Genomic DNA, 14,177 nt, shown 5'->3' with positions numbered 1-14,177 from the left:
TTCCTTAACTTCAAGCAGAAAACAGTTTCACGAACACCAACAGACCGTGGGTATTTTCAGGGGAAACACAATTACTGTCTTCATTAAGCGCTTTCTACTTATGCAAGGTAGATAAAACATTCACATTCTAGCAATTTCCTTTCAGATAAAATGTTTTTCATTGAATTGGCGATTCCTGTGGATTCACCCTACTCATTATTGCAAGCATGGAAGTATTCTAAGGCCGGTTAATAATTCTGAAGAATTTGTCTATGGTTCCTGTAAGGTAGGCTGAAAACAATTGATTTCATAACTACAGTTCTTAAGCACTCTAAAAATCAGATTTTATTGTTACTTGAATTAAACATCAACAATTATTCTCAGTAGCGATTACGTTAAATCACTTATGGGGCTGTTGAGTGCTGCAGACTTGAGGACCCCTGTTTCTATTTGCTCATTCAATTCACACTTAAGGGATAATTTCTCCTTCCTGTGGGGTTTTTGCACTGGATCCCATTCAAACCTGAAAGAATCCCAATTTCCAACATGAGATTTTTTAAATAAAAAATTAATTATCTGGGCTTCCCAGGTATATATTTGTGTCTTCTACAAGCAGTAGGTGCAGTAATACTATGAGTGCCTGCGTGGCTTAGTCAGGCATCTGACCCTTGATCTTGGCTCAGGTCACGATCTCACGGTTGGTGAGTTTGAGCCTCGCGTCAGGCTCTGTGCTGACAGTGTGCAGTCTGCTTGGCATTCTCTCTCTCTCCCTGTCTGTCTGCCCCTCCATCATTCATGCATGCTCGCTCTCTGTCTCTCAGAATAAATAAACTTAATAGAAGAAATCAGTGATATTTATCAACTTAAGGACATCCTAATATTACTTTTTTTTTATCATTGTCACCTATAAAATTCTGCCAAATATCTTGGTTTGCAGTTACCAACATGATCATCTGTCTTCCTCCTTAACTTCTTTTTCTTTCTTCCTTTCTTTCCTTTTTTTTTTTTTTTAAGTAAACTGTCCCTCCACGTTGGGGCTTGAACTCACAACTCAAGAATTACATGCTTTACAGACTTAGCAGCCAGGTGCCCCTATGCTGTAATCTTTTATTGGTGACAGTATTTGCAAATATATTTAATAATTTGGGATCCCTTATGTATGTGAGATTTGTTAAATATTGGTGGCAATCTTTGTAAGATATTGGGAAATTATTTGCAAGCATTAGTCTTTTGAAGTATAGTAAACATAACATTTGTGAATGGCCCAAGTAACATGGATCTATCTGATAGTGAAGAATAATAGAGTATCACTGATAAACTATCATCTGGTGCTGTCTTTGTGAAAGACTTCCTGTACAAATATTGCTGTTTCCGCCCCTCCCCCCCTCCCCCCCAACTGGCCAGTGCACAGGGTTCACTTCAGAATTTGTACTTCTTCTGGGGTCAGTGCCATGAAGTACACATTCCTAGAAATGTCCACGTCGACTGGACTTTCCAGTTAACTGCACCGAGTTGTACAAAGCATATCTAATGATTTGTGATACATGTTTGTTGCATCACAGCCTTCCTTTCGCTCTTCTTGAAAAATCCTCCCTGGGCCTTTTGTATCCTTCTTGTCCCTGCTCAGAACGTGCCTTATTTTTCAGCTTAGGAGCCTGAGCGTAAACAGACAATTATATTTTAAGGACGGTGACATTCTCCAGGAAGTGCAGGGTCTGATTAAATACTTGTGCTTCACTGCTGTTGTCTCCTGGGCCAGATCTCAACATTTTTCTATTTCTACCAAGTGAGACTCTGTCTAAACCCAGCTATTATGGAAAAGGAAAACACTCCTCCAAAACATTCAGTCTGTCTCTTTGGAGAGGCTAACTAGAAACTCTAATTGTTTCTGAGAATTGGGAACTGGAAGGATTTTTTTTTTTTTTTTTTTTTTTAAGATTAATTTCAACTGCCACATTGCACAGCGTCATTGGAACTGCCCGCAAAGTGATAATTGTAGTTCTGTGGAGAGTTGAGATCACAGAATCGCAGACTCTTATCATAGGGTCTGGCTGCCTCCCTCCCACATGAGCAAAGGGTGTCATGACTGTCACACTGAGCTCACTGTCCCAGCAGCAGGAAAGAGATACGTGAGTATTTTTCTGTTTCAGCCTGAGACACAGATTATGTTTGGAGATGAGGCATATCACAGTCTGGGGAAATGCTCCTGTCTGGGGAAGGGATTCTTCTGAGGGTAGAAAATGACACAGAAACAGTCCCATACAGGAAGAAATAATAATTTCTGAGGCACAGGCTGAACCTCTGGAGAGGAACCAGAGGTCTGAGACCCTATATCAATCTCCAGTTGTTCCTAATGTTTATCTTACTGTGATCTTCACTGATGATGATGGTTGGGCTTCATTCTGAGCATTAGTGGATTCTGGTTTTTATGATCCTTAAGACTATAATTCAGAAGTTAATCTGCTCTATAGAAATCATGGAGTGATTTCCAGGATTAGCATTGTTATTTCAGTAAGAGTTGTGTGGATGTGATAATGAGTTTGATGGAGCTCATTGAACCATTCCTCCCTGTACGAACAGTGTGGTCAAGTGACACTTGCTGGCGTGTGATTTTTCTGTTACTTAGGTTTGGTGTGTTTAATGGAGGTGTTAATTATCTCTCTTTTGAAAATACCCATAGTCTGTTGATCTAGGTGGGACAGTTTTCCTCCATGAAGTTAGTGAAGGAGCCTTCAAGGAAAAGTTAACTTGAGGGTTTAGATGGCAGAGTAAACTAAGGACTTGGCATTTTTCAATCGCAAATGTGCCTTCTGATATTTTCTCTAGCTTGTAATACTCTAATGTGTCATTTTCAGACTCACCCCTGTGTTCTCCTATTTGAATTTTTTCACCGCATAAGATTTCATGTCTCAAATTCCATCTTGCATAGGACTTGTTTTATATTTTTATATGTTTTATTCTTTTACATGAAATAAAGACTAATTGAGTTTTTACCCTAAACATATTTCAGTACTTACTTAAATTTCAAATTCAACTGCTTAGGAGAAAAAAACAAACAAACATAGTATGCAATAATTTATATGGTAGATCTCACTGGAAAAAATAAATGGTATGATTCATTACTTTGCTATCCCCATATTAACCCATATTCTAATTTTTTTTTTTAGCTAAATTGTTTTTTAATGTTTATTTATTTGGGGGGTGGGGGAGGGAACAGAGCACAAGTGGAAGAGGAGCAGAGAGAGGGGGAGACACAGAATCTGAAGCAGGCTTCAGGCTCCGAGCTGTCAGCACAGAGCCCGATGCGGGGCTCGAACTCAGGAACTTCAGGATCATGACCTGAGCCAAAGTTGGACCCTTAAGTGACTGAACCACCCAGGCACCACTGACCTATATTCTACAGTCAATTTGATACTGGAGAAGTATTTAGTGCATCTGCATTGTAAGACCTTCGATGGTCTTGCTAGTGGTGCTAGTCAATAGCCTAAATACTAAAAAATAATTAATTAGCACAATTAAACGTAAAATACAGCAAGTTTCAAATATGACAATGTGTAAGTATATTTGGATTATTTAAAGAATACAAGATCTGAGAAAGTAGTACGATGCCAACGGCCAATGTCACTGCAACCCGGCTACTCAGGTTCAAACCATGGCTCTACTACTAACATTTAGTTGAGTCACTTAACCTCTTTTCAGCTAAATTCTCCTTATCTGGGGGCACCTGGCTGGCTCAGTCAGTAGAACTTATGACCAACTCTTGATCTCTGGGTCGTGAGTTTGAGCCCCACGTTGGGAGTTAACAACAACAAAAACACTATAAATTCTCCTCATCTGTAAAAGGAAGATAATGTTAGGTACTAACTTGGAGAGTTGTAAATATTAAATGTTATAAATAAAGCATTAATAACAGAGACCCATACATTGCAAGTGCTATATAAGGAAATACATCAAACTTGGAAAAATCTCTTAACAAAAGAAGAATATATATTAGAAATAAGTTATCAGGGAAAAGTAAGAGTAAGTAGAGATTTGGGGATTTAATTTTTCTTGAAAATTGTAGCCCATTCCCGGTGTCTCCACACAGAATCCTCTTCTTTGCGAAAGTGAATATTGAGCCCTGGAAAATAACTGAATGACGTCTGCGGATTTGAAAATTGCAGTAATCTTCCTGGTCCAGATTACCATTGGAATCCTGGGGAATTTCTCACTCTTATATCATTATATGTCCCTTTGCTTCAATGGAGGTAGGTCAAGATCCACAGATGTGATTTTCAGGGACTTGACTGTAGCCAACTCTTTGGTCATTCTCTCGAGAGGAATCCCGGAGACCATGGCAGCTTTTGGGTTGAGATATGTTCTCAATGACTTTGGATGCAAAGTTGTTTTCTATATGCACAGAGTGGCCAGGGGTGTGTCCATTGGCACTACCTGCCTCTTGAGTATCTTCCAGGCCATCAGCATCAGTCCCAGGAGTTCCAGGTGGGCAGAGATGAAAGCAAAAGCCCTGAAGTACATTGGCCCCTCCACCATTTTGTGCTGGATTCTGCACATGTTGGTAAATATCATAGTACCTATGTATGTGATTAAAAAATGGAGTAATGAAAACATCACAACTATAGACTTTAAGTACTGTTCAGCTACACTTCATGACAAAGGTACAGACTTCCTATGTGCAACTGTCACATCCATCCCTGATGTTTTGTGTTTGGGGCTCATGTCCTGGGCCAGCGGCTCCATGGTTTTCATCCTTTACACACACAAGCAAAGGGTCCAACACATTCATAGGAACAACCTGTCATCTAGATTCTCCCCTGAGACCAGAGCCACTCAAACCATCCTTGTCCTGGTAAGCACCTTTGTATCTTTTTATACCCTCTCTTCCATCATTTACATTTGTTTTTCTTGTTTTGGCAAGACCACTTGGTGGCTGGTGAACACCTCTGCCTTAATCAATATCTGTTTCCCAACTGTCAGCCCCTTTATTCTCTTAAGTTGTAACCCCTGTGTATCTAGACTCTTCTGTACATGTACTGGAAGAAATACACAACTACCCCATCTCACCAGAAACATATAAATTGTATGTTTTTTACCATGTTTGGCATTGATATACTCATTCCCAGTAGAATCCTACACACAATTACAAGCCAGTCTCCTTGTAGATTGAGTTGTGAAAAAGACAGGAAGAGCATCTGTTTCAGTAACAACTGAAATATGAAAATACTTCTGGAGAAAGATGAGCATGTAAAATACTTTCAGGTAAATATTAGAGCAATGAATTGCAGAAGACAAAGGAAAACAAGCAAGAAGACATGTCAGCTGATACTTAGAAAGTGTGCAGGTAGGAAGCAAACAGACGTTTCGTTTCATCAAGTTAAATGTATGTGGGGAGTCTTTAGAAGGTAGATTGTTCTGGGGTGCCTGCGTGGCTCAGTCAGTTAAGCCTCTGACTTCAGCTCAGGTCATGATCTCACCATTCGTGGCTTCGAGCCCCACATCGGGCTCTGTGCTAACAGCTCAGAGCCTGGAGCCTGCTTCAGATTCTGCGTCTCCCGCTCTCTCGGCCCCTTCCCCACTCATACTCTGTCTCTCTCTCACAAAAATAAATAAACATTAAAAAAAAATTTTTTTTTAGAAGGTAGTTTGTTCTAAGTCTTGATGCCAGTTGGCTCTGTTAACAAGAAATGGATTTAGGGTCATCTCCTACATTTCCGATTTTATGAAGCAATTTTAAGGAGGAGTCTTTCATTTGGAGCAGCTAGAGTAGTAGCATTTGGAAGTTATTGATTGTACTATTATTTATATCAGTATAATTTCACATTTTTTTTTAATGTTTCTTCATTTTTGAGAGAGACAGAGTGTGAGCAGGGGAGGGGCAGAGAGAGAAAGAGACACAGAATCCCAAGCAGGCTCCAGGCTCCAGCACAGAGCCTGACATGGAGCTCGAACTCACAACCGTGAGATCATGACCTGAGCTGCAGCCGGACGCTCAACCAACTGAGCCACTCAGGTGCCCCTCACATATAGTTTCTAATATTTTGCATTATAATTCAAAACTGACATTTATTGTCTTATTCAGATTGTTCCAGCTTTGGCCATTTGGCATACTCGGATATGTATATACTTTTTAACTTTCTTACTTTCTGTCAGTACAAGATACTCATGTTCATCTTATATATGTTTTATTATTTTTTTTAATATGTATATATTTAAATGTTTATTATTTTGAGAGGGAGAGAGAGAATCCCAATCAGGCTTTATGCCCAGTGTGGAGCCTGACACAGGATTCGATCTCACCTTCTGAGATCATGACTTGAGCCGAAATCAAGAGTCTGATGTTCAGCCTCCTGAGTCACTCAGGCGTCCTTCTTTACTTTTGAACGGCTTAAATAGTATTGGTTTACCTATGAACATAACCTCCTCACTGGTAAGCCATGTCATCAGGGTACGTTTGTGTGTGTTTGTTGGGGGGGGGGGGGGCTCTTTGATAGATTATCCCTGTTTCTTCCATCAATATTATTCAGTTTAGAATTTATTCTACACGGGTCAAACCCCATTTTGGGCATAGAGTTTACTTAAACAAAAACACAGGGGCGCCTGGGTGGCGCAGTCGGTTAAACGTCCGACTTCAGCCAGGTCACGATCTCGCGGTCCGTGAGTTCGAGCCCCGCGTCGGGCTCTGGGCTGATGGCTCAGAGCCTGGAGCCTGTTTCCGATTCTGTGTCTCCCTCTCTCTCTGCCCCTCCCCCGTTCATGCTCTGTCTCTCTCTGTCCCAAAAATAAATAAACGTTGAAAAAAAAATTTTTTTTAAATAAAAACAAAAAAACAAAAAAACAAACAACCTCATTAGAATATACTATCTCATTTTGATTAATAAAATCAGTTTCTTTTATGATATCAATGAATATTATTTAAGGTATTCAATATGTAAGTGTTTTGTACAGTTTTATTACATTTCATATCTTCATTATAATTTATTTATAAATATATTATGCTTTTTTCTAATATGTTTAGATTTTTAAACTTCATCTTTTGTTTACTTTCTACAGAGAACATTTCTAACATACTGAATTCTGTGTGTCGTGTACGTATGTGTATGTGTGTGTATCCGTATATGTATGCATAACAACATGTGTGCGTGTTTATACGTGTGAAAGTGTGTATTTGCATGCATATATTTTCATAAAAACTCTGATGATTGTTGGAATTTGTTCCAAGCAGTAATAAAGTCTAACTTTTATGATCCTTAAGACTATGACTCATAAATTAATTTGCTATTCAATCTGCTCTACAGAAATCACAGAGAAATTTGCATGATTAGTATAGTTGCTTCACAGCACTTCTGTGCATGTAATAGGGAGTTGGAAGGAGCGCACTGAATCATCTACCTCTGTGCACCCAATGTGATTGAGTGGAAATTGCTGAAGTATAATTAAGTCTCTCTTGAAAATATCTGTAATCTGTTGTTCATAGGGAGACAGTTTTCTCTTGTGAAGTTAGAGAAGACATTTGGAAAAGTTAACATCCCACTTGAGAGGTTCAGATAGGAGAAAAATTAAGGGTTTCAGCGTTTTTTGGGCTCAAATATGTTTGCTTAGGATTCTTGCTCCCTCTCCCTCTGCATACTTCCTCTCAAAAAAAAAAAATCTAATGTTATTTTAAGGTTCATCCTGTATTTCTCTCATTTCAATTTATTGAATGAACAAAATGTAATGCCTTGAATTTCCATGTTGCATTATTGTCTTATATCTTATTCCCAAATCACTTATTATTTTCAGTTAATTTTTTCTAAAATATATATATAATATTTTTAAATATATATATATAATTTATATATAACTCTAGTGATGATTACTTTCTACCATAAAATATTTTATCACTTACTTGAATTTCATATACCATAAATTAGAATGAAACCTAGATTATACATAATTTTTATAGTTGGTCTCATTGAGAAACAAATGTGATAGAATTATTTATGTTGCTATCCAAATGTGGACCTTTAGTATATAAACCCAATAGAAAATTATTCAGCATTTTATTAAGACCCTTGAATGGTCATTGACAGGTAATATATATCTATATAATATTTACATGAAAATGATAAATTAGCACAAACTTATAAATCAATTTATAATATTGTATTCAGTTGACCCTTGAACCATGGTTTTTGAACTGCATAGTTCTACTTATGTGTAGATTTTTTATAGTACAGTACTGCAAATGTATTTTTCTTATGGTTTTCTTAATAACATTTTCTTCTAGGTTTATTGTAAGAATAAATTATGTAATATGTATGAAGATGTAAAACAGTACATAATACATATAACATACAAAATAGGTGTTAATAGAGTTAGGGTTTTAGTAAGGCTTCTGGTCAACATTAGTTGAGTTTTGGGAGAATCAAAAGTTATGGGGCACTGGGTAGCCCAGTTGGTTGAGGGTCTGACTCGATTTTGGCCCCAGGTCGTTATCTCTCAGTCACGAGATCAAGCCTCACATGGGGCTCCATGCTGGCCATGGAGCCTGCTTAAGATTCTCTTTCTCCCTCTGCCCCTCCCCCATTCATGCATTCTCTTTCTTTCTCCCTCTCTCTCAAAAAAAAAAAAAAGTTATACGTGCATTTTCAACTGCACAGCGGGTTGACAGCCCAAATACCCATGTTGTTCAAGGGTCACCTGTAGTAACAGTTTGGGGGCAAAAGATACAAAACTGTTTTTGTTTAATGAAGAGTTATATTGCTTTTGAAATCACCAAGGAAGCACACTGGATAACTTCAGAATAACAGCAACAACAAAAGGATATTAACTTAAACATGCCAATAATGTAATGTAATTCTCTATAATTAAATTACAAGCAGTTACAATTTCTAATGTAAATTTTTATTTTGGAATAAATTTATATGTGTAGATAAGTAGCAAAGATAATACAGAAACTTCCTATATACCTTCTCACTGAGTGTATCCACATATTAATGTTGTACATTACCAAGATACTTCTTTCTATTTGTTTGTTTATATAATCCCTACCCCCAATGTGGGGCTCAAACTCATGACCCCGAGATCAAGAGTCCCATGCTCTACTGACTGAGCCAGGCAGGCACCCCCATGACACCGTTGACAAAACTGAGGACCAGCATTGGTGCAGCACTGTTAATTTACTTCACGCTTTATTTGCATTTCACCAGTCGTTAACAATATATTTTCATGTTCCAGGATCCATTTCAGAATACCACATTTTCTTTAGTCATCATATCTCCTCAGTGTCCCTTGTGCTGTGTCAGTATTTTAACCCTTTCTAGTTTTTCATGGTTTTAGTGAGTTAGGGGAAGTCTGGTCAGGTGTTATTTTTGCATGTCACTAAAGTTGAGTTTGTCTGATTATTTTTTAATGATTAGAATATGTTCGTAGATTTTTAGAAGAATATCCCAATCTCCTGTCATATCATATCAGAGATTCAGGAAATAATCTTGATGTATCACTGGTGCTGTTAACCATGATCCCTTGGTTCAGCTGATGCTTGCCAGGTATCTTCATGAAATTACTGTGTTCCCATTTCCATACTTGTTTAGAAGTCACTGAGTTCATCCCAAAACAAAACCAAGGGGAGTTAAATTAATGCCTTTCTCCTGAAAGGAGGCATATATATGTATACGTATATGTATATATCTGTGTGTGTGTGAAAATATATGTATATTCTCTTTAGCATTTTTCTGCCAGGAAGATTTGTCCCTTCCTCATTTATTTGTTTATTCAGTTATTTATTCATGTTAGCATGAACTCATGTATGTTAACTTACAGTAGGTATTATAATCCAGTATGATGCTATTTATTTTATCGCTCAAATTATTCCAGCTTTGGGCATCAGGAGTCCTTAAAGGTTTTCTTTCATGTGGCTTTGATATGTTCCAATTTTGGGGGGGGGGGGGGGTTGGGAAGTTTCCATTTTTATACCAGTATAAGATGCTCCAGACTCTCAGGTCTGTCCCAGACCTAGAATCATGTATTTCCCCAAAGAGGGTTTTTTTTTTTTTTTTAATGTTTATTTTTGAGAGAGAAGGAGAAAGAGCACGCACACAAGCACGAGCAGGGGAGGGGCAGAAGAGAGGGGGACAGAGGGTCTGAAGTGGACTCTGTGCTGACAGTGTGGAACCCGATGCAGGGCTCGAACCCACAAACTACAACATCATGACCTGAGCTGAAGTCAGATGCTCAACCGACTGAGCCGCCCAGGCACCCTCCCCAATGAGTTTTTTATTAGCTATTTAAAGATGTGAGGAAATACAAGTACCTAAAGGAGAGAGATCAAAGGCCTGTGTCAGCACAAAGTCCAAGAAGACACAGGCATGCACATACAACCCAAGGGACGATGAACACAACCTGGTCCGTTAGTGCAGTTATAATCTGCTTTATTACTTAACACCGATCATGACTTACCTTGTGTACAAGACAACACAACTCACAGACGTGTGGATGGCACTGCCGTCAAAGGCTTCCTTCTGTTCCCAGTTGTCCTCTGTTGTGGTCCTTTTGCTCATTTCAAACACAGCTGTGAAGACACCTTCATGCTCAGCTAGAATAATTCCTGATGCCGCCCCGTGAGAGATGCCCAAAGGAGATGCGTGTCGTTGTTCTAAAGCTCTGCCATTTGGACCAAGTGTCTCCAGAGAGTGAACCTGGTTGCGGCAGGACACTTGAGTGCATTGTCTTGACTCAGACCTGGCTGTAGGGACCTGGGCTGGAGGGAGACGCCACTCACCCACTCCAGGCCTTCAGACCACGGATCATCCTGTGACGCCATGGACTGGGGAGGAAGCTGTGGACTGGGGAGTTTCTGGAGGACAGAATTCTGGCCCTGAGTCCCCTTCACCCACTGTGCAGTCACCATGGACTTCTGTCTACCCACACATGTGTACTAAGCAATGACACACCGCTCCCCAGCAATAGACAGACACACACACCTCCCCTCTCAAGAAGAGGGGCCACAGAGCCTGTGCTCTTAGAAATTCCACCCAAACCCTCACAAGTGCCCCCAGCAAACCTGGCATATACCACACTCGGGCCCTGAGTCTCCTGCAGCAACCTAGGCTCATGGAGCAGCCCTCAGAATGCCATGTGCCTGCATGCACACAGGAGTAAGGCAGAGCACACCCAACCCCAACCTGAATCCGTGTCTACGGCACTAGCAGTCCTAACACCAAACCTGTGCGGGCTCCCTACTCGTGTCCTTGCTGAGCCTTGTCCAGCACTGCCTCCTCCTTCCTTCTCTAACCCCTCTGCAGGAGGACAGTGAGTTCGAGGCCACCGCCAGCTGCCTGAATCCTGGGCCTGCGGGAATCCACATGTCAACGAGCCCTAGGTGGTCAGGGCCTTGGGCCTGGCTGTGGTAAGGACAAACAACACAGGAAGCCTAATACTCTGAGCCAAAAATAAGAGATTTTCCATCACCTCCCTTTTCTTGGAATATTCACTTTACCAATCTTGTCATTTGTTTCTCCATATCTTTGAAATATATGTAAATCTTTTTAAGCTGAAGAAAGCTTTCTTCAACTTTCAGGTCGGCGAATATCTTTCTCAATTGCATGAGATCTAGCTCTTTGACATGTGAACATCAAGGGATAGCATGCCCACTGCTCCGTTTCTGCATGAAGGGTAGGAGCCTAAGTCCAGCAGGAAAAAGTTCCATGGTGCAAAAAAATACTTCCTGTCCTAAAGATGTGGGTTTACTGTAACTTGGAATAGGCCAGTCAGCACACAGACAGTCACCCCAAATAGCAAATGCTGTCCAATCCTCTTACTTGAGGCCTGTTATTTACCTTATCACACGAATATGATAAGTATATATATCTGCTTGGCTATCCAAAAATGTTAGATTTCTTTTGGTCTTTAATCACTTAGTGGATTGCCTGTAATTGGCATCACATTCCAGTTTAATGCTTATTCTGTAATAAAAGTGTTCTCTTTCTCTTCTGCTTTTGTCTGGAGGTTTTCTGATTTGGGAGGACATTTTGTTTTTAATTCTGTTCCCCTCACCACTGACCAGAACTACCAATCCCCACCTAAACACTTCAGGTGCCCATTAGACCCCCTCTGGAGGAGCATTTCACAGAGTACCTCTTCCCAATTCCTTCTGGGGCTTCCAGCTCTAACCCACAGTTGTGCAGCACAGAGCTAAGATGCCCCAAAATCTGCCTGCAGGAAGATGTCTTTGCTTATATGAGTCCTACTGTCTCCACTAGAGCCAAGTTAGACCAGATTCCAATGAAGACAACATCGCAGGGTGACCATCAGCAGTTCCAGCTCGTTTTAATGTTCACACCTAAAACTGATGGAGACAGTGGGGCTTGGAAATCCCAGGGAGATAAGTGCATGCACCAAGTTGACCTGAGGTTCTGAACTGCCTCCATCTGTTGCCCAAATGCCCATACATGTGAAGAGAATACCTGCTACTTCCCCTTCCCTGCAGAGACCTAACACTGCAGATTCAAATTCTTTTTTTTTTTAAGTTTATATTTGTTTATTTTGAGAGAGATAGAGAGCAAGCAGGGGAGGGACAGAAAGGGAGATAGAATCCCAAAGAGGCTCCCTGCTGCCAGTGCAGAGCCCCATGTGGGGCTGGAACTCACGAAACATGAGATCATGACCTGAGCCAAAGTCAAGAGTTGTATGCTCAACCAATGGAGCCACCCAGTCACCCCTGCAGCAACAAGTTCTGCATCCAGTGCATGGGGATCTTTAAGATGGGTTAGAGCATCATCTCCCCTTGGGGCTCCCTCCTATCTCCATAGCAACCACAAAGATAGAGGTACAATTCCACCTAGAATCTGCACACAGAGGCTCTCTACTTGGGATTCATGAGAGAAGGCAAGATTTTTGAGGACGTGCAGGTAATCCAGGGGACATGTTTTCTTGAGCTTGACAGATGGACAGAGACATGAAGTCAAAGGTTCTCACTGGAATGGGCCCCCAGTGTTGTCCAGATTTCATTCAGTGACCTGCTGCAGCTGTGTGAGGTGCTCCTGCTGTCCAGTTCAGTGCCAACGAGTATGGGCAGCAAAAGCAGCCCTTTTCAGGGACATAAGCCCTGCCTTGATGCCATGTCAAGAGGGGAGAAGGTCCCTAGGCATGGGAGGTCAGGACCCAAAATATCCAGAGCCATGACCACAATTAAACCTAAGTGTAGGGGCGCCTGGGTGGCGCAGTCGGTTAAGCGTCCGACTTCAGCCAGGTTACGATCTCGCGGTCCGTGAGTTCGAGCCCCGCGTTGGGCTCTGGGCTGACGGCTCAGAGCCTGGAGCCTGTTTCCGATTCTGTGTCTCCCTCTCTCTCTGCCCCTCCCCCGTTCATGCTCTGTCTCTCTCTGTCCCAAAAATAAATAAACGTTGAAAAAAAATTTTTTTAAACCTAAGTGTAAACTGTGTTATTAGTGTAGAGACATTTTACATAAGAGTGTCCTGCTCAGGGACAGGCTGTATCACACCTGGGGCAATGGGTGCTCTCAACCTAGCAGATTCAAGATCTACCTGATGCCACAGACCCACCCCTAGTCTCTCCTCTTCATCACTCTGGAGGCAGCAGGTCAGTCTCACTGGGGACACTCTCTCGAGCACCGGGGACTGTTTAGGATGTGGGGAATATCGTGTGCAGACTGGGGTCTGGATGACAACAGTATTTGAATTTGCTTCTATCTCAGAGGAGGTGGGGTGAGTCATTCAGGGTCCTCTTCTTCCCCCATAGAAGGAATCTCCATGGCACCCAGGTGTGAGTTAGTCCAGGTTCCTTGTTCTAGGATGAACACTGTGGAGGCGTACAAACTACTAGAGAAAGTGATTGTGTCTACTTAATGTGGTCATGAGAAAAACAGATGAAGAGCAATGGCCCCTACCATCTAGAGACTTCCAGTCTAGAGCAAATGGTTACACGGTTGAATTCCAGACTGTGGGGTCAGTGCAAGGAATGGGTGGTTCACAGGGGACTATGGGTTCATTTCTCTGCGGTTTTATGAGTACTCTTGTGGCCCCTGAAGGCCATCCACAAAGAAAAGAGTTTTGTAGTCGTAGTATTTGTTTACCTTGTTAAGAATAAGATCTACTTGACCCTTAAACATCATGGAGGTTGGGGGCACTGACCCCACTGTGATGAAAATCTGTGTGTCACTTTTGAGTCCCTAAAAACTTTGCTCTTTTTTTTTTTTTTTT

General features: G+C 41.0%; 1 protein-coding gene across 1 annotated transcript; it reads left to right on the top strand.

The window, feature by feature from the left end:
- The first annotated feature begins 720 nt into the window (after positions 1–720).
- On the top strand, positions 721–5,419 carry LOC123578015 (vomeronasal type-1 receptor 4-like). The gene has a single exon (XM_045440511.1). It carries the CDS (start codon positions 4,115–4,117, stop codon positions 5,054–5,056), a length of 942 nt encoding a protein of 313 aa, XP_045296467.1. The 5' UTR covers positions 721–4,114; the 3' UTR covers positions 5,057–5,419.
- Positions 5,420–14,177: the final 8,758 nt, after the last annotated feature.

This window comes from Leopardus geoffroyi, chromosome E2 (genome assembly GCF_018350155.1).
Source record: "Leopardus geoffroyi isolate Oge1 chromosome E2, O.geoffroyi_Oge1_pat1.0, whole genome shotgun sequence".
NCBI classification, from domain to species: domain Eukaryota; kingdom Metazoa; phylum Chordata; class Mammalia; order Carnivora; family Felidae; genus Leopardus; species Leopardus geoffroyi.
The sequence above is the reverse complement of the archived record's forward strand: the minus strand, read 5'-3'. Positions and strand labels throughout refer to the sequence as shown.